Genomic DNA, 24,635 nt, shown 5'->3' with positions numbered 1-24,635 from the left:
TTTATAATTTAGTTCCCGCATACAAAAATTGGCTATATCCTATTTTTATCAACTTTGTTTCAAATGAACTACACCTACTGTAGTTCTTTAAGTGATTGATGATTGATATCCAAAATTTCAAATTCAAAATCTAGTTGCTTTATATTTCTAACTAAATTCACTTTATAAAAAAAATTAAACAATCAAATAATAATAAAAAAAAAATGCCATACATGGACAACTACATAAATCAATTACTTGTGCGTATAAGCGATTGCAATATAAATCAATCGCATTTCCTCCAATATATAAATGCTACATCAAAACGTAATGTGATTCCTCCACTCGATCCCACTCCTAACATGGAACGACCACGATGGAGGAGATGAACAGCTCTAATAATATATTTTAAATAAATTAATGACGAAAAAGAATTAATGACTACCAATTAAATTACGGAATTGGTTCTAGGACAAGGGCGCGGTGTTGGACTCTACTCTTTAGGCCGCCACATGGTCTTTTGAACGCAAAGAAGTCCCTCATTTTCCTTCGAGTACGCCATTCTGATCTCCCATTGCAATGATTTCGCGATGCTCTCGACCTCATTGATGATCTCTGTTTCATCCCTCACAATCAGCTTACCTTCTGGTCTCAGTATGCGATCCACTTCAGCTATCACTGACAACAGTTTGCACCTGCACGAGAACACTGCTCTTAAGCCTGCGCACATATAAATACGTAGCGAAAAATGTAGCAAAAGAAGAGCACTATTACTTTGTCAAAATAAACGACTCAGTGCATGTTTGGCCTGGCTTTGAAACAACTTTCGAGAAGCAAAAACTAGATGTCTCGGCAAACAGAAAGTCTAGATCCTTTACTGTGATGAGAAGCTGAAAGCCTACGACGAACATTGAGATTCCAGACCCCAAAAATAAAAGCTATATGTTAAGAGATAAAACGGCTAAAAACTCTTATTCCGGCTATAAGATTCTGAGCCCGACGAGGACGTCAAGACTTAAAGGGGGAAGAATGTGAGACCCCATGTAGTCCTATATATAAGAGATAATAGGACTAATTAAAATTCTTAACTCGACTATAGCATTTTGGGCGGTGGCTAGACGCAACAGGTTAAAAGAGTTAAGCGCGTTAGGACTAGAGTAGTCCTAAAATGGATGACTCCCTCGAAAGTGGGGCGACACATTATCTTTAAAGCATTAGCAACAAGGATCACCCTAGTTTTGACCCGAAAAAGCTAAAGCTTGGAGTTTTGGACATGAATAAGATATTTTGCAAAAAAGGCAAAATCAAGTGGAATCGACTGAAAAACCAATACTTAAAGGACAGATAAGAATCTTTATGTATTCATGCAACACAAGGCTTGGTGGGAATATAATCTTGATGCAATGTATATAGGCGAACTGGCTAAGTGCTCATAAAGGATGACAAATTATGCTAAGGATTATAGTTTACAGTTAGTGGAACTGAAGAAAAAGACAAATGGTTTTTTTTCGGCAATTGGTTAAATTATTGCAGATAACTGAAGATAATAGTAGATGATGCTGACCTCTTCTTTATCTTCGAAAATAAATGGTCTGCATGGAGTAGATCATATGTCCTCGGATAGGTGTTGAATGATTCGCACCAATCATGGTACATCCCAAATAATCCACGCTCGTAAATAATAGGAAGAGTGTCAGGTGAATCAACTGTTACAATGTTCATGACCCACACCTTCATGTCTCGAAGAGCTGCTGCAAAACTGTTCCAAGCCAGAAGAGTTTATAAGCTGACTCATAAACAGTAGTTTCAGGTGCAAAAACTACTCATTAATGAAAGGAAGCTCAACATTAAGATCACAAGCAGAATATAGTAAATATAATACTACGAAAAGGTAATACAATAACGACAATACTGGAAGAGTAGTGTTAACCTCTCCACAAAAAAGAAAAAAAAAAGAAAAAAAAAAAAAAGAGAAGGAAAAGTAGTGTTGAACATAGTTGCTGATCTTAGAATCATCAGTACTTCAAGCAGAACGTTTTAATCAGACAGAGTCCATTGCAAATGAATTATTTTCAGAAATCATTTTAATGTAGCTGTGAGATCAATTCATGAGTATTGCTTACCCTCCATAAACAGATCTCATGTCCATTGCATTCCTCACATTAGACCATTTGATTCCCATTCCATTAACATACGAGTTACTTACGACGTGCTTCCAATGCTCATAATCGGCTTTGAAGTCCTCAGGAGCAGGTTTACCATAAACTCCAACCTGAGAATTATTTAGCCAGTACGGCGTCTCCTCCAACCTCTGAGGCCACTTCTCAGGCCATTGTGAACCGCGAAGATTGGGATCAACAGGCAAATTGTGCATGCATGCTTGCAAAGATACGTTCCTATAACATGCAAATATTTCCTTGTAAGGTATATGATGTAGAAGAGTAGAAAAGGATAATGTACTCTTTTTCACAGGACACTCACCAAGCTGCATTTGGATCATCGGATTCTTGGCAGAGAGGAGGATCATTTTCTGTTCTTTTCTCATAGCAATCATTGTTGGAAGGCTTTCTAAATATAGCTAAACCCACTTGGTTTACCGAGTCTTTTGTTTTATTGACCATTTCCCAGCACATCGACTTTGTTAGCGCGGACATGGCTGCAATCAATATTTAGAGAGCAAGAAATTAGAACAGATTAAGGCTTCAGTACTATTATCTACCTGTAAAGCCGCATTTCGAAAAGAGAAAAGAGAAGAAAGGAAGAACTACACATAAATCAGCAAAACATGAAGAAGGTCGCTATAGGCAGCTGCTCAGGAATTGCCATCAAGAATTATTCCATCAAAGTGTATAACAGTTTTTACAGTACTTTCATTAATCTATAATTGATAACCAAAGGATTTGGAAGAGAAAGGATTTGGAGCGAAGATGCAAATATAAAATCCTAACCCCCCATGCCCCCACCCTCCCCCGCGAAAAAGAAAACTCTCAAGTAAAAAGAAATACCAACCCTTCCAAATCTCAACATCTTCCGGGAGTTTTTGGTAAACTGGGGTAGCAGACCATACGAAGTAACCACCAGGCCGCAGCAATCGGTTCAGCTCCAGCAAAAGCATACCACCTGCGAGCTACCATCTAAGTAAACTAACAAAACTACACAAGGAAATATAGCTCAAGTTCAAAAGTAACTACCTTCAATGTGCCATGGGACCCTACACCGTGCACAGTGAATAACATCAAAGACCCTGCTGGGGAATGGCAATCTCCTGGTGCCCATGACTGCCAATATAGCTGGAATTCCTCTCTCAAGAGCAAACTGGACTTGAGCCTCATGCTCATCTTTTGGTGCAAAGGACATAGTAAGCACATCTCTATCAAAAAGATAGCCTCCAAAGCTAGCCACTCCACAACCAACATCTAATACAACACGGCTTCTTTTTCCCCAGGCTATATCAGGAAAAGACTGTTGAAAAGAGCACAATCACATTAGAAACAGGATGAGATATTTACTTTCTTTAAAAAAGAAGAACTACGATGGTCTAAGAATCTGACACAGATAGACGTATTCATTCGGTTCATCAAAGTGGTTTACACTTGAATGGCAAATCGGATTAAAAAAGAAGGATTTTGTCAACATTTGGGGTTAACCAAACGCGAACTCTCAAACAACATACAGAGATAAATTCTCGTTCAAATTTGATATCTGCAGTTTGAAGAAACATTGACTACGAAGAAGATTCTGATCAAGTGTTGTCTGAAATTGCGAGATATGCCAAAAACACTAAACTTGAGATGATATAGAGAAAGTAAGTGAACCTCCTCAATGAAATTAATGTAGTGAAGTGCGCCATGCTTGAACTGAGTACCACCACCAGGAAAAGAGAGGTACTCTCCAGAAACTTTCACCCAGTTTTGGTGCCCCTTTACATTTGCAAGCTTAGGATGAGGAACATTGTGGTACCATATCTGCAGTGTATATCAAAATGATGAAATATCCTACTCATAGAAGGGACAGCGTATATACATTTTGATGTAAATGACTTATTTATGTACCTTATCCCTGCTGGTTGGCCACTCAATTGACCGTCTATACCCTTCAGGAAGAGGAACAAGACAGGTGGGGGCCTCATCAGGGCAATGCCTCTCACGGTGCTCATAGTGCTTAGTGCTTCTGAGCTTCTTAATAGCTTCCTCATTATCAAGGCAAGGAATATAATCTGCTCCAGCAGTTACATTACAAAGCTTCCAACTGAACACTCTATTTCCCCTCTTTGTCAAAGATGTGGATTGCAATTCCTTCTCATTCTTCGACTCCGCGCGCTGTGTCGACCATGCGCCATTCTGTACAGTGGTCTCATTCAGAATCTCCGACTGAGCTCCATCTGGGTAAACCTCGCTCGCACTCTCGTCTTTTGTTTGGTTTGCAGCTCTCACCTCACCAGAATCCTTTTCAGTATCCTTGTCTTGGTTCTTTTCTTCCTTCTCCTCTTTCTGACCTTGATTATCTTCATCCTTTTCCTGTGTTTCCGAATTATTCTCGCCATCAGTATCCTGCTTGTTACTAACTTCATTTTCACTTGAAATTTTATCCGAGTCTTCCGTTCGCTCCTTATCGGTAGTGTCATCACGACTTTGCCCTTCCTTTTCCTCCCCATTGTTATTATTAACCTCTTCACGGTTCACTTCTGCGTCTTTATCTTGGCCACCTCGCTCACCACTTCCATTTTCATCACCTCCTTTTACTAACTCTCCACCCTCTGTTTTCCCATTTTCATCATCAAATGACTGGTTCTTTGATGCGTTGTCTGGTTCATCCTTCGTACCACCATTAGCATCATCAAATGACTGGTCCTTTGATGTCTTATCTGAATCATCCTTCGTACCATCATTCCCGTTAGCTGGATTCTCCTCTTCACTCTTCTCAACTGAATTTTCGCTAGTTTTTTCAATCACATTCTGCTCTTCAGCAGAATCAGAGCCGTCCTCGTTTGGAGAATCATTTGCATTACGATCGGCATCACCTTGGACTGGATTACTAGAGGTGTCGATCGACCTATCCTCGACGGTGTTCGAATCCATCTCCGTAATCTCTGATTTCATGTCAGATTTGTTTTTGGATGAAGACATGTCAACAGGAATGACGGTTGAAGTCGTCATCATCCATAAACCAATCAAGCAAAGAGCGATGAATACAACAAAAGTCGCCGTTGAACAATATGATGACGACCTCCTACCGTCCATTCGTGGGCTTCTCCCGAATAGGGCCATTTATTACATAAAAAAGATCTTAAAAGTATCTGAAAAATCAGAGGCAAAATCAAAATAATAATAAAAAAAAAAACAGCTCTAAAAACTGTGCGGTAATGCAGTATTCAACAGTTTACATAATGAAGAGGATTAGAAGCGATATTCTTTTGAATCTGAGGAAAAAGCAAAGAAGAGATTCAAACTACAATAACTAAGCAGAACTAAATAGATTGCCGCCAACAATCAAATGATCTAAAATTCCTCATTAATTGAGAAAGCAAAACAATAAACGATCGACGACACATTGGAAATGAAGAATACAAATTTGCACAGCCGCATATAAGCCTGCTGATTAATCACTTTCCATGCAGGTTCATTGCGTAAACCAAAAGATTGCATACGGTGCCAAATACAGCATAAATAAAACTATATCACCACCAAAACTAGCATTACAGGTACCCCAAAAAAGTTACATTAATGCAATTAAGCATCTAGAAGAAGCGTTGATATCTATTTAATATACAACAGGTTTAAATGCACCAGAACAGCCTCAAATCCCTCGTCAACACCAAACAATAACAAGCATTAATTTAAGCCAATCTAAACACTGAAAATGCGTAAATAATAGCACATGGATCCGAGACGGAGAGCGACGAGATTCGAAGCATACCTTTGTTCTGCTAAAATGTGAAGTTTCTTCCGAAGTAAATTAACGAAAAGGGAGAGAGGAGGATTGAACAATACAATTTTCTTTTCTTTTTTTTCCTTTTCTTATTTGCTTAAAATGAATGGATCATTTCTTGGCTAATTTGGGGAGGATTTGCTCGCTTATTTCGATGGCGGGGAGAAGGGGAAGAGGAAGAGAGCGGACGGTGGGGAGGGGGCGGCCACACGAAGCCCCGCATTTATTGGTGGTGAATTTGTAATCGTAAGCGACCATATTTTGTCGTTTGCTGTAGGATCATTTTAAGAAAAGGTGTTCTTTGAGGACAATTGGAAGGCGACCGAATTTTGGTACGACGAAAAGGACAGCGTACCGCAGCTACCTAAAACCGACAATTGTGTTGACGAAATTGCCCTTGACCCGTGTCGTGTAAGATAATGTCTTTTTATATAGTTAAGTATATAAGATGAAAGATGTTAGGACTTTTGAAAAAAAAAAAAAAAGAAGAAAAAAGTGAGACATAAGTAAGAGAAAAGAAGAGTGAGGAGAAGTGTAAAAAAGGAGGAGTAAAAGAAAAAAAAAATTTTAAAAAAATTAAGGGATAAAAAAATTGAAGACGAATATAGGGGTCGGCAGTCGGCGGTCAGCGGTCAGTGGATCTCATTCCAAAAGGCCATTAGGAGTTCGACATGCTCAACAGATCCGATAAGGTTGAGGAGTTTCGCTTGAAAGATAATATTATTCCTCTCTATCCAAACGACCCACCAGATTGTCGACAAAAATGTTAGACCTTTTGTTCTCTTTACAATATCATTTAGATTAGATGTTCTTGACCAGAGTATTCAAACGTCGTCCAAGACCTAAGCAAGAACCTTCAAACCATCCGCACAAAAAAGAAGATATCGAACAAACATGCAGTTACACAAGAGGTGATCGCAGCTTTCCACATTGAAAGCACAGAAAATGCAAAGTTGCTCCACTTGTACCGACCTCTATTAAGCAGCCCATCGGCCGTAAGAATTTTTTTTCGTAGAAAAAACCAAATGAATACTTTAGCCTTATGTATGATTGATATGTCGGTATAAATAAGTTCATATTTATTATCTAAAAGAATATATATATATATCGATAGGTTTTAGCGCAAGTGGTAAAAAATGACTGATTTAGTTAAATTTATTTCTAAAAAAATAAATAAAACGGATAGTATGCTGGCTTTCTCTCTAAAATAAAAAAGCATACATATTTAGCAGTACAATAATTAATTATAAACTTAGTTTTCTAAATTATGAAAAAAAATTTATTGTGTAGGCCTGATCTGCAGTGAATGTGTACTCTAGGATCAATTCAATTTTGAGGGCCTTATAGTGAACTCTAGTTAGGACGGGCATGTAATTTTGGGAGATGGGAGGGGCGTGAGTGGAAAGGGGTGGTTGGTCATGCTTCTTTACCTTCCTCGCGAAGTTGGGAAATGGCTTTCCCGCGACGCGGCATGCAGTATTGCAGTGCGACTGGAACGGACGCAGACAAATCCACTCTGCTTTTGGACAATAATAAATATATACTACGGACGAACCTGTTGACCTGCACGAACCAAGCGTATTATTTTAAAATATATGTTTGAAATTAAATTTTACTTTACTAAATATGATGTATAATACCAAAAGTGCATGAAATTAAAAAATTTAAATGTTTATTGTCTCAACATCAAGTAGCCTTAAAATTTGATGTATAATACCAAAAGTGCATGAAATTAAAAAATTTAAATGTTTATTGTCTCAACATCAAGTAGCCTTAAAATTTAGGAGTATATATATATATATGCATGAAATTAAAAAATTTAAATGTTTATTGTCTCAACATCAAGTAGCCTTAAAATTTGATGTATAATACCAAAAGTGCATGAAATTAAAAAATTTAAATGTTTATTGTCTCAACATCAAGTAGCCTTAAAATTTGATGTATAATACCAAAAGTGCATGAAATTAAAAAATTTAAATGTTTATTGTCTCAACATCAAGTAGCCTTAAAATTNTATATAATTGCTGCACTTATGCTTTTCCATAAGGTTGTTGAATGTTACGGCCCTCTACATTTTATAAAGTAAGTTTTAACTTTGAATATAATTTATTTTTATGAAATCCGGACATACAGTAAATAAAATATACATATATGCGGGGATGGAGCTATATTAAGAAGCATAATAGTGGTTATGATCCCACTGAGAATTTTAAAAATTACATATTAGTCTCTAATAATTACGCATAGTAAATATAAAAATATTAGAAATTCTAGTCTTTAAGAGGCTAAAATAAAACCTTTTCTATAAAACTTTGAGCCTTCTATAAAATTTATGCTAGCTGCTTGTATATTCAAAAATTAATGTAAATATTATGTCCATTCGTCTAAAATTTACACACCTTTTTTAAACTTTAATATTAAAAAAATTGATACGCTTGGCGTAAAAATATTATTTTTTATGAATAAAGTATAAAATTTGTGCTTAGTCTTTGGATGTACAAATAATGATAGAGTGCATTGTTCAAATCACAAATACTCCTTTCGGATGGAAGTTCGAAATCATATTAAAAATGTCTTAGTCATTGTAACAACGCGCGCCAGTTTAATCCAATTTCAAGGCACGTTTAGTGAAGAGATGATGATGTTCAGTTCAATTCACTTTTTGTCAAGAAATTTTGCCTTACTCTCCATATTTCAATCTAACCAGGTAACTAATTCAATTAGGCTTAACTTGACAAAAATTGGTCGTGACAAGTTTTTAATTTAAAAAAACATCTTTTATTAAAAGGTTTAAAAAATATAATAATTATAAAAATAGTTTAATAAAAATTTTATTTACGAAACCAAGTATATGCAGCTAATAAATTATCACTTTTTAAATACAACAATTATTCACCACTTTTTAAAAAATATTAAAATTATCTATATATCAAATTTTTTTAAAAAGAATTGATAGTATACTATGGTTTCATTTATTTAGAAGGTAGGAAAACTTGAGGCGAGGAGGCCTTTGGAAAAAAAAAAACAAGAAGCGAAGAGAGGCCACGAATCTCGAGGCTGATTTGGGCGGCTGAGACCAGTCTCGGTGAATGTGCATTCCCAATAATACGCATGAGCTCGACCAATTACTTACTGATCACCAAAGCTTCTGCACGCGCACACACCTTATGTCCTGCTCTTATTAATTGGTCGTCATCGAGCCAACGCTCGACTTTTCGCCGAGTCCTAACTTCACACAAAGCCAACCAATCCGAGCGGCGTCGCGTGCTCGTCACACGTCGTTGCTACTCCGATGGCGCAGCGCCTCTTCTCCTCCGCGACCTCCATCGCCTCCCTCCTCCCCAAGCGCGGCGCTGCAAAGCCCCGAACCCTAATTTCATCTTCCCCTCGCCCCTCCATCGCCCGATCCCTTCTCTCCACCTCCTCCTCTTCCTCCTCCCTCCTCCGCTCCCCTTGGCCACTCTCTTCTCAGCACCCCCGCATCCTACAGGTTCGTTCTCTCCACTCTTTAACCCTAATCCAGAGTCTCTTGTAGATCTCCTTGTTCGTGATCGTACTGGGGATCTCGCAGATCCCGGCGATGGGCCGTGGGATCAGCTCGGCGGCGGCGGCGACGTTCTCGTCGTCGGATCCGGCGCAGCTGAGGAGCGCGAGGGAGGACATCAAGGAGCTCCTTAAGGCCACCTTTTGCCACCCGATTCTGGTATGGTGTCATCGTTCTCGTTTCTATTGGTGAGAATCGCGTTCGTGTTGATTCGGTTTCTTTGGTGAACATCTTGTTTGTGTGCTTTGATTTGGTTTGTCGAGCTCTCGACGGAGAAAATATTGGCTGTATTTGAGTTGTTGAAGTAGATTGGAAGGTTCTTTTGATCTCACTATCAGTTGAAATTGCTACTTGGGAACTTAAATGTTACCTGGTTTTTAGTTTAATTTATAGGTTGGAGATAATAGTGGCCCAGTTGTTAGGTAGTGCAGCTTAAACCTAAATATTTTGGGAAAGGAATTCAATATATTTTAGAGGAAGGTTGAGAGAATATTAGTGTAGGGAACACTTAGTATTCAAGGTTTCTTTACAATAAAGTAGCTCCTCTAACGTGTTATGTGTTTCTAAAATGGCTTTGCCAAGTATTTGGTACTAGTACGTGACTATACATTTTAGTGGGTTAAGCAAAATCTGGAGGACAACTTGACTGGTTTGCAACTTTTGGCTTTCAAATTTTGGAAGTGAACTGAATTGAACAACATTAAAATGAACAAAATCAAAATATTTATGTTCCATTTGGGTTTTATTGTAAAGGTTATATTGTTTAAGCGCTACCACTATTGATGCATAAAATTTAACTTTTGACTTCTCTATTTGACGCATCTAGCTTCTGTGATGATTCCATTCAATTGCAGGTTCGTCTGGGATGGCATGATGCTGGTACTTATGACAAGAACATCACAGAGTGGCCGCAAAGAGGAGGAGCTAATGGAAGCCTGAGATTTGAAGTAGAATTGAAGCATGGAGCAAATGCTGGTAGTTTTCTTTTTTCTTTTGTACCCTATTCAATCTACTATTAAACTGCCATGGAGGGATTCTTATACTGTACTGCAGGTCTTGTAAATGCCTTAAAGCTTATCCAGCCTATCAAGGACAAGTATTCTGGCATAACTTATGCAGATCTATTCCAGCTAGCCAGTGCTACAGCCATTGAGGTCTTTTCCTCCAATGAATTAGTTGGCTTTTGATTTGTTTAGACTTTTACAGTGATGAAACTCCCTTTTTTTTATACTTTGTGGAATTTCATATTTCCCCTTGTTCTTATCTCAGGAAGCTGGTGGACCAAAGATTCCGATGAAGTATGGGAGGGTTGACGTTAGCGGACCTGAACAATGCCCACCCGAGGGGAGGCTTCCCGGTCAGTAGTTTTATTTGATCGGACAGTTCGTGTTTTTGTTCTAACATTTCTGTGTTACACCAAGTGTATGATCTGTAGGATTTGAGTGACATCTGGATCTTAGTGTCACTGTAGTATAGAAGGTATAGGATCAGCTTATCTGCTTTTACATTGGTTTGGCCATAAGAATGCTCAATAACTTGGCTATGGCATGGTCATCACAGCATTTTCCTGAAAGTTTCTGTTGGTAATTTATGCGTTCTTTCTCTTGCCAAATTGTCATTTTGACCCGCGGTTCAATAGTTACAACAATCTTCGTACATTTTATTATACTAGTTTTATGCTTTTTATTATCTTGCCGAATCATTGTTGAAACTTTACCAATATTGCTGTGACTTTACCATTTAGTTGCTCTTGCTCTTGCTCTGTTTTCTTACATTCCATAATATTGTTAAAATTTTTCTGTGTTCAGCTGCCGGCCCACCTTCACCTGCTGATCACTTAAGGGAGGTGTTCTACAGAATGGGCCTAACAGACAAGGTTTATTATGATCATGATAATCCTTGCAAGTATAATTGTTTGTATCAAAGTACATAATTCAAGATGTATGATGTTTGTTTGCAGGAGATAGTTGCATTATCTGGAGCACATACACTGGGAAGGGCTAGACCAGAGCGAAGTGGCTGGGGAAAGCCCGAAACAAAGTACACAGTATGTTATTCTCATTGTTTTGCTCCCAGGCTTTTGCTCAAAATACAGAATATTTATAAAAACATCAATACTTTCTTCGCTTTCTTCTGGTGCTGCTCCGGTCTCTCTCTGTGCCTTTCTTGCTTTTCTTCTTCTCCCTTTCCCGATTTCTTTCTCTACCCATCTGTTGCCCCCTCTTATCCATTTCCTTTTATTGCCCTATTTCATCTACTTTGTACTGCCGTACTGGAACCTTCAAGGTCTGCAGTTGCTAATCAACATTGGTTTTTTATTAAGATAGACAAACCTCAGAGAAATTCTTTTTCTGGCATGAGGTCTTTTTCATCAGTGTGTATGATCTATCTGTTCTGTTCTCTGCTTGTGATCAAAAATTTGAAAGCCTGCGAATTTATACGGATATAACCTGGCCCTCAGTTTCTCTTTGTTCAAATATGAGCAAAAGCAAATTGCTCAATAATTCAAATTTTCTTTTCCCTCCAAATTTCTTATCAGAGCAAGGAAGCTTAGTTGGTTTTCTATTCTTTTCTTTAAGCTTTGCTTGTTGTATAATGACATTCTCAATGGCTTTTTGGATGTTGGTCAATATTTTGTTCCGCCAGTGGTATTGCTGATTGTGCAATGTTCATTATGTTCACAAGTGATACTGTTGTTGTTTGTGTCCTGTAAACTAGTTATATGTTTCTTACTGCCACATAACTCTTCAACTTTTCTTATATCTAATTCAATAACATGCACAGTTTAATGTTAAGAAATAATGCTGGGTTGGTGGTGAATATTGGGTCATTAATTCAGTCTTCGTTGCTTAACAGAAAGATGGACCTGGAGCACCTGGGGGGCAGTCGTGGACCGTTCAGTGGTTAAAGTTCGATAATAGCTACTTCAAGGTAAGATTCTTTTGTAATGCTGTAATAAATCCTCTTCTAAATGCTGTGATAACTATATTCAATCATCCAATAATATGAAATGAGTTCAACAAGGATATTCATGTAGGATGTCAAAGAACGAAGAGATGAAGACCTTCTAGTTTTGCCCACTGACGCTGTATTATTTGAGGACCCATCATTCAAGGTGAATGCTGATGATTAATCACTGCTACTCAGTAGGATTCGACCTTTATTTACCACAAGAAGCTCCGTTGTTTGCAGGTCTATGCTGAGAAATATGCAGAGGATCAAGATGCATTCTTTGAGGACTATGCTGAAGCTCATGCTAAGCTCAGTAATCTTGGTGCAAAATTTGAACCTCCAGAGGTAATTTATCATGCAAAATCAAAATTTATGAATGTTTTCTATTATTAGCAAAGCCTTCATCTTGGCCAAAAAAGGGTTTCAATAGACATGCCCCTGCAAAATTACCTATTTTTATATGTGGTCGTGTAAAATTTGAATATTCATATATGCCCCTCGCAAGTTCTTTTTTTCCCCGCTTACAAAAGAGTCATCCAACTCGGGGAAATGACAAAAGCTAGTTTTGTATAAATACAAGTTTTTTAAAGAATATTTTAGAAGTATGCGTGCAAGAAATCAAGTTTTTTGAGGATATATACAAAACTAAGATTTCACAGGGTGTCCATGTAATAGATCATTTTGTGAGGGCATATAAGTAAGTTAGATCATTGAAGAAGAGATTGAAAAGTAACTTGGAATATTTAGTAACTCGGAATATAATCATTTTAAGGGAACTCTTGAGTTTAAAGATGTATTCATTGGAAATGCTGCAGGGTATCTCAATATGATGACACGGAGGCTCCAGCACCGTATGGTGAAGTAAGTTGGTAGCTTCTTAACTCTGTGTTTTGTTATTATGTGTATCCTCCTACCGCTTCAAGGAGTCGTTCAAGCTTAAGACATGCTGCTTTGCTTCCTAAAGACTTGAAGGCTTGGAGGGATAAAAAAAAGCAATCATCTTTTGTTCTGCCACATCGTTTAATAATATCAGACGAAGCGCTTTTTTTTTTAACAATGCGTAAATACTTTTAACTTCTTAAGTTCTGGTGAAGATGAGAGAAAATTTATAAAATTGAGGCTACATTTTGATATGTTTACTTGGAAATTGAACTTTGTTCTATGCCTTTATTTTGTCTTTAATGTTCCCCTGGCGGCATATTGCTTTTGGACAAGGAGAGGGCCATTCTTATATATGTACAATTACAAAATAGAATCTTATATCTGGCTCTCTGCTTTGCTTATTCTTAATGGTGCCACGGTATTTAGTTGCGAAGAGTGAAAATTTGTTTTGCAATAACTAAAATAGCACAAGTATTTCTTACATTCGTGTGCTAGACCTCACTGATAACATAATTATTTCTCACACGAACAGCTGTTCAATTGGTTGGCTACATATAGAGACCAAGCAACATGAAATGTGGAACGTTTAGGATAAATAATGTGTGAGGTGTTGTTTGACGTTGCTTCTTACGTACTGTTTCTAAATTTTATGTTATCTAACGCATCAATGATAGAATTTAACATGCTTGCTATTGTTTATTAGCTTGATCAAGAGAGACATTCATGCTTCGCGCATATTTGATAATAGAGAAGCTCAAAAGGCAATGCAAAGCAGGTACCGACTTCTTTGCGATATTCATATTTTCCAATACTGAAAAAACAAAGAAGTTCAAAGAGAGTAATACCAAACCCATTGCAATGTCTCGACAAAGTTGCAGCCAAAAGCTTGAAGCGTGTTTCCAAACATACTGTATAGTGTATATTATTTCTCCAAATATAAAATGCAGGAACGCACGCTCACAAGCGTTTTACCTTACACCGTCATAGTTAAGGCAATTATTGCGTACGACAATAGGGATACAACGAATACATCAAGGGGGGCTTAATCTCTGGGCCATCCTATTAGAGCAAGAATTAGGGCTAGGAAACTACCGTTCAGCAGCCCCCTCAGAATTTTCTGCTTCTGTGGTGTATAGGGAGGATATCTCGCTGAAGCTTCCCCTCCGAAACCGCGGGATAGAACAGCCTTCTTGTGACTAAATGCATCAAATGAAAATTTGCCATGATAAGAGCCAGTTCCACTCTCTTGTACTCCTCCAAATGGCAAATGAGGGTTGGCGAGCTGCATCACAAACAAAAAGAGAATAGATGGATATTTGATTTAGGTCGGTGGCTTATTGTTGGAATGTAACGCCCCAATAGTCCCACATCGGATGGGATACTGATTCCGATCAGTTTATATAAGACCTACACGCTAGTAATAATAACTGGACTTAAGCATTTTTGGCCGGTGGTTTGGGCCCAACGAGTTATTGTTGTTAGCGTGTCGGGTCGTTGCATGAAAAATTGCATAAAACTAATGTTTATTGCCTGTGGACATTAGTCAATTAATCTTTAGTAAGAATGTCTAGATCTTACATGAAGGACAGCGCATTACTACATAACCTTACAATGTTTTTTGATTTTCAGATATACAGCATTAGTACTGTTAAGAGCCTAACAGTTTTTATCAGATGAACAAAAAATAATGTTTTCAATATATGTATGTGCAGCGCAAAAAAAATGTAGAAAAATAAAGATAGAAAACATACATGTAAGGCTACATCGTTTATGAGCAATCCCCCTGCAGATACAGATCTAACAAATGCCTCTTCCAGTTTCTTGTTTTTAGTGAATAGGTAGGCAGCAAGAGGCTTTGTCCTCGAGTTGATGATACCAAAGCTTTCTTCCACCTTGTCGACCTAATTAAAACAGTATAGAAATCTTAGAAATTGCCTAAAACAAAATTGGGTGACTTCAGCAAACAACCTTTTCAACCAGATGTACAATTACTCTATTTCATTTCCTTTTTCTTATTCTCTAACTTAGAACTAGTCTAAGTTGTATATGCATGCTTGTATCCTGATTTCATATACAATCTTTCTACTTTCTCTCACTAGACAATACTAGAGTTGGCTTCTAATGCACTCCATGCTTTGAGAATCAAGCATAAACCAAATATGCTTAGTTTCTCATGCAAATTCAAAAAAGATAGTTTCGAGTATATAAATAACAGCTTTCAACTTTCTATTCTTAATGGAAAATAGAATTACAACAAAATTTCTAACCGTGATGATAGGAAGCAAGGGACCAAATATCTCCTCCTTCATAATCAGTGCATCATCTGGAACATCTAATAAGAGTGTAGGTGCAATTTTCCTGCGATAAAATCGGGTGTTAGAGCAATTTTCTTGTATTCATATAGCTTTTATCATATATAAAAAAAAGAGTTCTGATTTCATGATGCTCACAGGTGTTTCTCATCTCGCTGGCCTCCATGCACAATCTTGTCAGCAACCAATTTATCATCCAATAAATTCGACAGGCGATTGAAATGGTTTGAATTCACAATACGGGAAATGTCCTTTGATTCTAATGGATCCTTCCCATAAAATTTCTCCAAACAAAATTTCAAAGCATCCACCTTTAAAAAAAAGTTCATATTCAAATTAGAATTATTATTCTACAAATTCTTCAGCTACTTCCATCTGTTTATTTTACCAGTTTTGGTGCAAATGATTTGGTTGTGATAATATAATCCGGAGCAATGCAAGCTTGTCCATTATTGCATCCCCATTTGCCTACTGCAATTCTTTTAACAGCAACCTGAAAACAAATGAGCGTAGCCACATCAGCTTAAATAGAATAATCAGTTAGAAGGAACAACATGATAGATTTCATAATATCTTAACAGACTGGAAAAGATTTTACCTTTAGGTCAACATTACAATCGACAATAACAGGAGATTTTCCTCCAAGCTCCAAAACTACTGGTGTTAAATGCTTTGCTGCGGCAGCCATTACAATACGACCAACTTTTCCATTACCTGCAATGTATGCCAGGTTCTTAGTCATCAATTACAGTATTAGGATTGTTGCAGCAAGGAATTTTTTTACTTTCTTTTAAGAATACAACATTGTCTCCATAAGAAGTTTGAAAAAATAGCCTTAAATATATTATACAATAAAAGGTCAAAAAGCAAGGATGGCAAAGAGTGAGCAGGAATTTGACAACCTCAGGTATAGAAGAAAAAAAAATAACAGAACTTAAACGCTCTCAAACATAAAAAATTATAAAGATACAATAGATATAAGCTACATTTTTCTGTACAGAGAAAAAGATGGTAGAAAAGGGAAAAACCTGTATAAAATATTTTATCCCACTTTTGTTCCAGGAGCGCAGTTGTTTCAGGAACCGCCCCCTCAACAACTTTGATACAGGAGTTATCTAAATACTCAGGTAAAAGTTTCGCTAATAATGATGATGTAGCTGGTGCAATTTCTGATGGCTTCAACACAGCAGCATTACCAGCAGCAATAGCTCCAATAAGTGGGTCAAGAGATAATACTGTCAAAAGTAGAAAGATAACGGTTATTTCTTAAGTTTCGGGGTTCTGATTGAGATAATGAACTTTTCCCATTACATGAAAACTCCAACTGTAAGCAAATAGCTTTCAAGACCAATGTTTTGGTTCTAGGATATAGTGGATACCTAAAGAACATTGAGGAAACCTAGGAAATGAGCAGGTGATTCATAAAGAAAATATAACATTGCACACCAACCTGCTATTCTAGGCATTATACAGATTGTACAGATTTGGAACAGCCTATGTTAATACTTTTGCCCAGTAGAAAAAGCTATCCATATACAATTAAATGTTAGTGTACTAATTGAGCAACAATTTAAGATGCATAGCAAATGAGGAATTTGGTAAGAGTATTTTAACTTTGATCTGCAAAAAGCAAATATACACCAAGAATGAGATAAGAGTATTTTAACTTTGATCTGCAAAAAGCAAATATACACCAAGAATGAGATAACACATCAGTTTTACAGAATCTTTACTAATGGGGAAAAGAAACACTAACAGCATCCTACCATCCATCTAGTTTATGACATTTCTGTTAAATTTATAGCATATTTTTCAAATTCAACTTTTGCATTATTCTAATTAGTAATGTACAGAAAATCACAATTCTTGTCAACAATTATGGAAATTAGACCACCTAAATATCCTTTGCCTTTGAAAATATAAACCTCCTATTCATCAACGGTTCCAGCATAGTTGTCTCCTAAGCTTCTGATGCATTTAAGGAGATAGCCCCTAAATTTTACTCAAATTGGTTCGGCAGACAGAGATATTACACCAAAGAAAGACAAAATACCAGTTTTCTATAGTCAAATGATCCCCGAAGGTTGTAGCAGCTGCGCAATTTCAAAATAAGTGAATTTGATTTTAGGGTAAAATTACATATGATAAAATGATTTTAGAAAGTCAATTCTTGTAAGCATGTCAGGTTTTAGTATTTTCGTCAAGCTAATAAGTAGGTAGTGCAAAATATATTGGATTTTCATGACTTACTGAACGGATAGTTCCATGCGGACATAATCAGCACAACACCAAGTGGCTCGGGTACAACTAGTGCTGTTGACGGAAATGTTGTGATGGAGCTTGACACCTGCATACGAATTAATTGGTTTAAAGTCAATGATGTTAGCAAAAGAATTTTATCAGAATTAATACGCGAATAGTCAATGCTTCTTTCTCTCGAACCACAAGATGTTTTTGACCATTACCTTTTCTGGTTTCATCCAATTCTTTAGTCCTTTTAAAGCAAACTTACACGAAGATTTTATCAATGAAATCTGCATCATAAACAATTGATCATGCATTGGATAAAATATATATATATATATATATATATATATATAAACTGAACAGGTTAAAAGAAAAGATATCACAAACAAGTCAGTAATCCATGCTTGATGCAGAAAGGACTTCTTGCCAATACAATGTTGATCTAGAAAAATTAATAGGGCTTATTTGGTTCACTTATTTTAGACTCTGGAATCGGAATGATATTTACCGATTCGAATAGTTGCAATTTGTTTTACAGAAATTGGATTTCGATTCAATTCCCAATCCACTCCGGAATGGTAATTAGCCCTATCTTTGAATTGTCGATTGACTCATTCTAGAGTTAACCACTCAAAACTCTCTCTCACAAACACCCCTCATTCCTCTCCCTTCATCATTCTCTCCTCCCTTAACCAAAAACCTTCTCTCAAAATCTTAGGTGTCACAATTGTTGATGCCGATTTTCATTCCAATGATAAACCAAATATTTGTAGATGATTCGTCATTCCATTGTTCATTCCAATGCAATCCGATTCCACTTCCCATTCTCATTTGCTTTCTTATATTTGAAACAAGAAAAGAAACTAAATGGGAGAAATAAAATGTATTACAAACCACCAAGTACAAGCTAAGAAATGTGCAGCTGTATTTACGCTCTTTCAATTACTTACAATAACACTCGGGGGAAAAAATTGCCAAAACCATCTTATGTTTGCTCGAACTGCAGCTTACCACCCAAATTTAAAACTATGGTAATTGATAATTTGGTAGCAATTCACTTCAAAGTATCTGTTCTAGTAAACTTGGTCAGTCGCTTGTTAAGACGATTAATTGTCGAGCCGAACACATCAAAGGGCAAGAGTAACAAAGCGAGCCAAAATTGTTGAAAACGGGCACGGAATTATCGTCCAGTTGGAAAAAAAATCTCAACATCTTAAATTTTACGCTGTAATTCGAGTAAAATCCAGGTATTTCTCTTTCCTTTTCACTATTCAGCTTTACTTTGCTGAGAAAACACCATCACCACTCACACCAACAAATTTCTCACAACTCAAATCAAAAATAAAACTAATAAAATAGTAATCAATTAGACCCCAAAAAATCTGAGAACAACTAGAGAGGATACAGAAACTAACAGAAGAAGAGAGAAAGAGAAAGAGAAGGGGTGAGGAGGGATCCGATTCGACCTCGTGGAGGTAGGACTCCGTCTCGGGCTTGGCGAGGTCGGCGTAGAGCGCGTCGACGATGTCCTTCTCCCTCTCCTCGGCCATTTTGACGATGCCCTTGAGCTGCGCCACCCTCCACTCGTAGCTCCTCGTCCTCCCCGCCCCGTAGCTCCCCCTCAGCGCCTCCCCCTTCGCCCCCTCCTTCGCCATCCCCGCCCCTTCTCTAATCGATCCGAGTTCACTGAGACCAAAGAGAGAGCGCGCGCGCGCGCGCGCGAGAAAGAGAGAGAGAGAGAGAGAGAGAGAAAGAGAGTGTGTGTGTATTGAGTAAACTAATAAGGGATCCGAGGTGTTGTATACTTGTATATATAAAGGAGGGGGGGAGAGGAGTAACAGAGAGAGTAACAGAGAGAGAGAGAGAGAGAGAGAGAGGAGGATAGAGAGGATACGGAGTGGAGAGAAGAGAAATGGACCGAGTAGCGTGTTGTGATTAGAGTAGTACAAAGGAGATCTTTCGGATCCTACAAGCGAATACATCGCTGTAACTGTTGTAGTTTTTGTCAATAAATGTGCACCTCGTGAAGACGGCAAAACCCCACGAAGGTACTTTCTTGGGTGGTCATGGTGTTCCATGTTACTTTGATTAGATAGACCCAGTAAATTTTCTCGCGAGCTAAAGTTTCGATAAAAATTTATTCTCTTTTACCATTTTGTTTCCCGTAATTTCACCTTCGATCGAAAGCCAAACTCTCTGAAATAATATAATTAGCTTCGATTCATTTCAAACTGAATTTAATTATATAAATAATAAAATATTAGCTCATCTTCCACACCTTCAATTTTTATATTATTTACAAATATTAGGATTGAGAAAAATAAATAGTGAAAGAAAATTAATTTTTACGTAAATTTTAGTTTATCCAAAAGCCTATTTCAATTTGGACATCACATTCAATGGAATAATTAAATAAAGTTCTACGTGTATACCACTGTACCCAGCCAATTAAGTAGAAGGCGCCCTCGGTGGGATCCTTAATAGACGGAAAGATTGGGAAATCTCCCTGATAGCCTAACCCATTATTATTCACATAATTTTTTTTAGAAAGAAGTAGTACACCTAATTTGGGGATTCATGTTGATTACATAAAAAATAGGGAATAAAATAGTGTTACGTTGTGGACAGATTTAATTATTTTTTGTTCACTCTTTGGAATATTATTAGTCAATTTCAATATATCATACAAGACATTTTGAATATTTGTGATGCATCTTAAACTGTACTCTAAAATTATATTGTTACAATTTTAAAATTAAAATTTAATTTACTAAACATATTCTATAAAATTTATAAAATTACATGTTAAAAATTATAAATTTTAGGTATTTTTCATTACTCAAATAAATTCTTTCTCTTTCTTGTCTAGGAATAAGGTTTTCCCACTTATAGTTTTTATTTTTATTTTTTAAATTATAGATATATTTATTATATTAACTTTGTTAATTTAAAATATCAATTGCGAATCGATTTATGAGAAGTACACAAATACACCTGTTGCGTAAGTAATTTGCCCTACATATCCCCCATCAACTGCACCAATTAAAAGAGCACATCTCGAGAAAATTCATTTGTACACCCAAAAAAAAGCATAAATTTGTCCTTCAACTCATAAAAAATGTAAATATATTTTTTTAGTTTAAAAAATAAGAAGATAATTAAATTACTATATATAACAAAAAAAATTGAAATAATTTAAATTACACATCCACTTTAAGACTGCGTTTGGTAGAAGGGATATCTCGAAACAAAATGAGATATTTCCCAATTTGTAACTAAACGGTAGGAGAACTGCGGAGAATGAATTATTCTCGGTTGTTCTGGACGGTCCAATTTGTTAAAAACTGTTCCTAAGGGAATTGAACTGAGAACAATTTTATTCTTCTCTATATTTTAGTAGATAAATGGATATATAAATAAATATATTAATATAAATATTATTATTTTTATAATAATAATATATTTATACTTAAATTTTATTATATAATATAAATTAATTAAATTTGATATATTATTTATTTTATTAAGTTTTTTCATTATATATTAATATTTAATTATTTTTTATATTAAGTATTATATATAAAAAATTATTTTTTTATGTATTATATATATTTTTTTTAATTTGTATTGAAATTTATACTATTATTAGTTAAAATTATAAGAATATTGTTAGTACTATACTTTATTCATTACATATATTATGAATAATTTATATATAATAAATAATTACATAAAATGAATTATTATATATAATAAAATAAATATACTATTTTAAATTAAATTGTTACATAAAATATTATATTATAAATTACTATATGAAATAATTTTGTAAATAATTTTATATAAATATACTAATATAGATTAATTATTTTATTTTTGAAAATATATTTAGACATTATTCTTGATTTTTTATCCAAACGCTACTAAGGATATCCTCTAAAATATCTCCGAATGCATCCAAACGAAAATTTCTAATTGTTCTATTTTGTGTAGAAATATATTTTTTTTTTCGAGAACAATAAAAATTGTTTTTTAAATTTTAGTTCTCCAACCAAATACAGCCTAAGTATATATATAGTAATACTCTTCTGTTTCTCACCTACTAATTTTGTTGCTTATCTATCAAGTCATCTCTCCTCACGATAAAATTATTGTTTGAATACAGAGTAGCTGCCCATCAACATCTATATAAGAATGGATATAAGGACAAATTTCTTCCCTGACCTTATCTATAAAACTCCTTACAATTAATACGGCTAAGAATGTTAAAACTTTTAGATAACATTTTGAATAGTAAATACAGTTACTTTACTACTTTAGTAATTAGGAAAATAAAATAAAATATTTCTTAGAACGTGTGTTATACGCCAATATTGTAGCGACTCCATAGGATATAAAAATGTGACTACATGGGTTTAAAAATACTATCGAAGCGTTCCTCTTATGGTTGGGTGTTTTTCAAATAAACTTTCTTTTGTTTGAAAATTTTATATCAATTCGTATTGGTCGCACCCTTTATTTTTCTCCCCAGTTTTCTAATAATGTCGAGGAAAAAATTGAGTTGTCGAAATTCGTTATCAGCTTTTTCAAAGTAGGGATAAAATTTCGTCAACCATTTGAAAAATGCCAAATCATTTATTTAGCCCACTTGAATTTCTTATAAAAAGAATGATGATATTAACAAAATTAATATTATACCACTACTAAGCAGCTTAGTTGGTCGGGATCCTTATAAATGGGACACAGATTCTCATATGAATTCCTACCTAATAATAATAAAACAAATGTGTGTGAGCTGCAAATATTTAAAAAGACGCGCAATATTAATTATTATAACCAAAAAGATAAAGTAAACTTGGAAACTATTTATTTTTTTAATTTGACTAAAACTATTATATTTGATTTGTACACACACACACACAAAACAAAATAAAGCTCTTTCAACATTATCATTCTGTATGAAAGTGTCATTAAGTATTATTTAAATCAAACTAATGAAAATCTTTTAACTGTTTTTTACTAAAAAATTCACTTTATACATTCCGTTGTAATAAAGAAGCTTTGTTAAATGTTGGAAAATCGGCATCATTCTCGTGGTGGAGCCATACATAACATTTCTACTGTTTGAATTACTCTTTGTAATATTTTAGTAACTTTTCATATTATTTAAAATTATTTTTATTTAATTTAAGTTGGATAGTTATAAAAGATAATATTAAAATATTAAAATGATCATTATAGATTTTCAAATTGCTGGAATATTAAATTATTTTAGATAAGAAGATATTTGTATTTTCATGCTTGATAGAAATTATTAGTAGTAGTTTATCAATAAAAATATATTAATTTTTAATAATTTTTTAATACAAGTGATTTGATAAATTAGTAATAAATTTATTATTTTAAATATAAATATCTAATATTTTTGAAATGTTACAAATCTTGAACTGAGCAGCAGTATCTTGGAATTTATCTCCGATTATAAATTATAAATGACACAAGCCAGGTCCATAAGGTGACAACTAGTTAACAGTTCAACTTTTCAATTTAACATTCCAATTAAACCATTTTAAAGAGCTTGATGGTTGGTAGCTGAGGTTCCAAATTCGAATTCTAGTTGATTCACATTTCCAACTAAGTTTATTTTTAAATAAAATAAACAAAATAGATAGCATGCTATCTATCTTTCAAAAAAAAAAAATCCAATTAAACCAATCAGTCCCGTCTAGGGAATCTTTAGGAGTACATCTAGCTTTACTCTCGCATATTCGCCTATCTAGCAAATATTTCAGAGTGTTTGACTAAAAAATAGTAAGAAATATTTGGATAGAAAATTTTAGTTTTATATAAAATTTTATCCTAATTATGTTCAACTAATGACAGTAGAGATTAACAGACCGTATCTAGCACGTAATTGGTTAAAAGCTTGATAGTTAGTATTCGAGATTTTAAGTTTAAAATTTTATTATTTCATATTTCTAGACTAGATAAGCTTTTTTTTAAAAAAAATAAATAAAATAGATAATTTACTACTTTTATCTAAAAAAGTTTTACGTAATTTTAAGTGTTAGACAATACCTCATATCTTATGGCTTATTATGGAGTTGAGACTTTTACAACTATATATTGTTACTTTAATCTCTGACTTTTTCCATAAACTAAAGCTGCAAAATTTTTATAAACATACACGTGCATTATGAAAAAAAAAGAAAAAAAGAAAAAAAAAAACATAATTTTATCAATCCTCTAGACTATTTAGAACAATATATTCTGACAAACAGCCGACCGTCTCTAACGCAAGTGGTAAAGGCTCAGTGTTTGGTATCTGAGATTTCAAATTTGAAGTCTAATTGTTTCACATTTCCAGCTAAGTCTATTTTCAAAAAAAATAAACGAAACGGATAACATACTATCTTTCTCTCAGAAAAATATATTCTAGCAAACAGTTTTGTACATTTAATCCAGAGAAAATGCGCTCCCAACTTTACAATTCGTGCATTAATTAATGTATCAAATCTACATTTAGAGCAACATAATCGTGGCGCGAACAATAAATGAAGTGCTGGCCTGGTGGGGCAACAAGGTAGAAAGATCAAATGTGGAAATTGTGGACATGTATATAGCTTATGAATGGGCGGAATTAAGCATTAAATTAAGCGATCGCGTTTCCTGTGAGTCAGAGAGCCTCTCTTTCCCTGCTATGCATTGATTGATTCGAGATTCCGTGCCGTGCGCTAACAAACGGCCATTGTTGACCGCACCCGGTCCACCTATACTATGTGGACCGGTCA

General features: G+C 35.2%; 3 protein-coding genes across 3 annotated transcripts; 1 reads left to right on the top strand and 2 right to left on the bottom strand.

The window, feature by feature from the left end:
• Positions 194 to 6,122, bottom strand: LOC109723284 (probable methyltransferase PMT26). The gene is made up of 9 exons (XM_020251607.1): positions 5,896 to 6,122; positions 4,032 to 5,275; positions 3,795 to 3,944; positions 3,171 to 3,441; positions 2,989 to 3,099; positions 2,461 to 2,635; positions 2,103 to 2,375; positions 1,544 to 1,738; positions 194 to 674 (listed from the first exon to the last, which is right to left on the bottom strand). The coding sequence occupies exons 2-9, from the start codon at positions 5,244 to 5,246 to the stop codon at positions 473 to 475; spliced, it is 2,592 nt and encodes an 863-aa protein (XP_020107196.1). The 5' UTR covers positions 5,247 to 5,275; positions 5,896 to 6,122; the 3' UTR covers positions 194 to 472.
• LOC109723286 (probable L-ascorbate peroxidase 6, chloroplastic) lies at positions 9,072 to 13,663 on the top strand. Its single transcript, XM_020251611.1, has 11 exons — positions 9,072 to 9,397; positions 9,479 to 9,610; positions 10,306 to 10,426; positions 10,505 to 10,605; positions 10,721 to 10,808; positions 11,260 to 11,327; positions 11,412 to 11,498; positions 12,308 to 12,382; positions 12,489 to 12,566; positions 12,644 to 12,748; positions 13,219 to 13,663. Exons 1-11 carry the CDS (start codon positions 9,200 to 9,202, stop codon positions 13,231 to 13,233), a joined length of 1,068 nt encoding a protein of 355 aa, XP_020107200.1. The 5' UTR covers positions 9,072 to 9,199; the 3' UTR covers positions 13,234 to 13,663.
• Positions 14,114 to 19,755, bottom strand: LOC109723285 (aldehyde dehydrogenase family 3 member H1-like). The gene is made up of 10 exons (XM_020251610.1): positions 19,311 to 19,755; positions 18,063 to 18,131; positions 17,848 to 17,944; positions 16,626 to 16,832; positions 16,196 to 16,311; positions 15,986 to 16,090; positions 15,736 to 15,908; positions 15,553 to 15,643; positions 15,037 to 15,186; positions 14,114 to 14,567 (listed from the first exon to the last, which is right to left on the bottom strand). Exons 1-10 carry the CDS (start codon positions 19,497 to 19,499, stop codon positions 14,328 to 14,330), a joined length of 1,437 nt encoding a protein of 478 aa, XP_020107199.1. The 5' UTR covers positions 19,500 to 19,755; the 3' UTR covers positions 14,114 to 14,327.

This window comes from Ananas comosus, linkage group 17 (genome assembly GCF_001540865.1).
Source record: "Ananas comosus cultivar F153 linkage group 17, ASM154086v1, whole genome shotgun sequence".
NCBI classification, from domain to species: Eukaryota; Viridiplantae; Streptophyta; class Magnoliopsida; order Poales; family Bromeliaceae; genus Ananas; species Ananas comosus.
The sequence above is the reverse complement of the archived record's forward strand: the minus strand, read 5'-3'. Positions and strand labels throughout refer to the sequence as shown.

Coding starts and splice junctions, on each gene's coding strand:
- LOC109723286 (XM_020251611.1), top strand. CDS start 9,200: ATGGCGCAGCGCCTCTTCTCCTCCGCGACCTCCATCGCCTCCCTCCTC. Junction 9,611..10,305: donor CCTTTTGCCACCCGATTCTG/GTATGGTGTCAT, acceptor ATTCAATTGCAG/GTTCGTCTGGGATGGCATGA. Junction 10,427..10,504: donor GAAGCATGGAGCAAATGCTG/GTAGTTTTCTTT, acceptor ACTGTACTGCAG/GTCTTGTAAATGCCTTAAAG.
- LOC109723285 (XM_020251610.1), bottom strand. CDS start 19,499: ATGGCGAAGGAGGGGGCGAAGGGGGAGGCGCTGAGGGGGAGCTACGGG. Junction 18,132..19,310: donor CGGAGTCCTACCTCCACGAG/GTCGAATCGGAT, acceptor TTTATGATGCAG/ATTTCATTGATAAAATCTTC. Junction 15,187..15,552: donor CCTTGCTTCCTATCATCACG/GTTAGAAATTTT, acceptor TGTTTTAATTAG/GTCGACAAGGTGGAAGAAAG.
- LOC109723284 (XM_020251607.1), bottom strand. CDS start 5,246: ATGGCCCTATTCGGGAGAAGCCCACGAATGGACGGTAGGAGGTCGTCA. Junction 3,442..3,794: donor ACATTAATTTCATTGAGGAG/GTTCACTTACTT, acceptor TCTTTTCAACAG/TCTTTTCCTGATATAGCCTG. Junction 2,636..2,988: donor AGATGTTGAGATTTGGAAGG/GTTGGTATTTCT, acceptor TATTGATTGCAG/CCATGTCCGCGCTAACAAAG.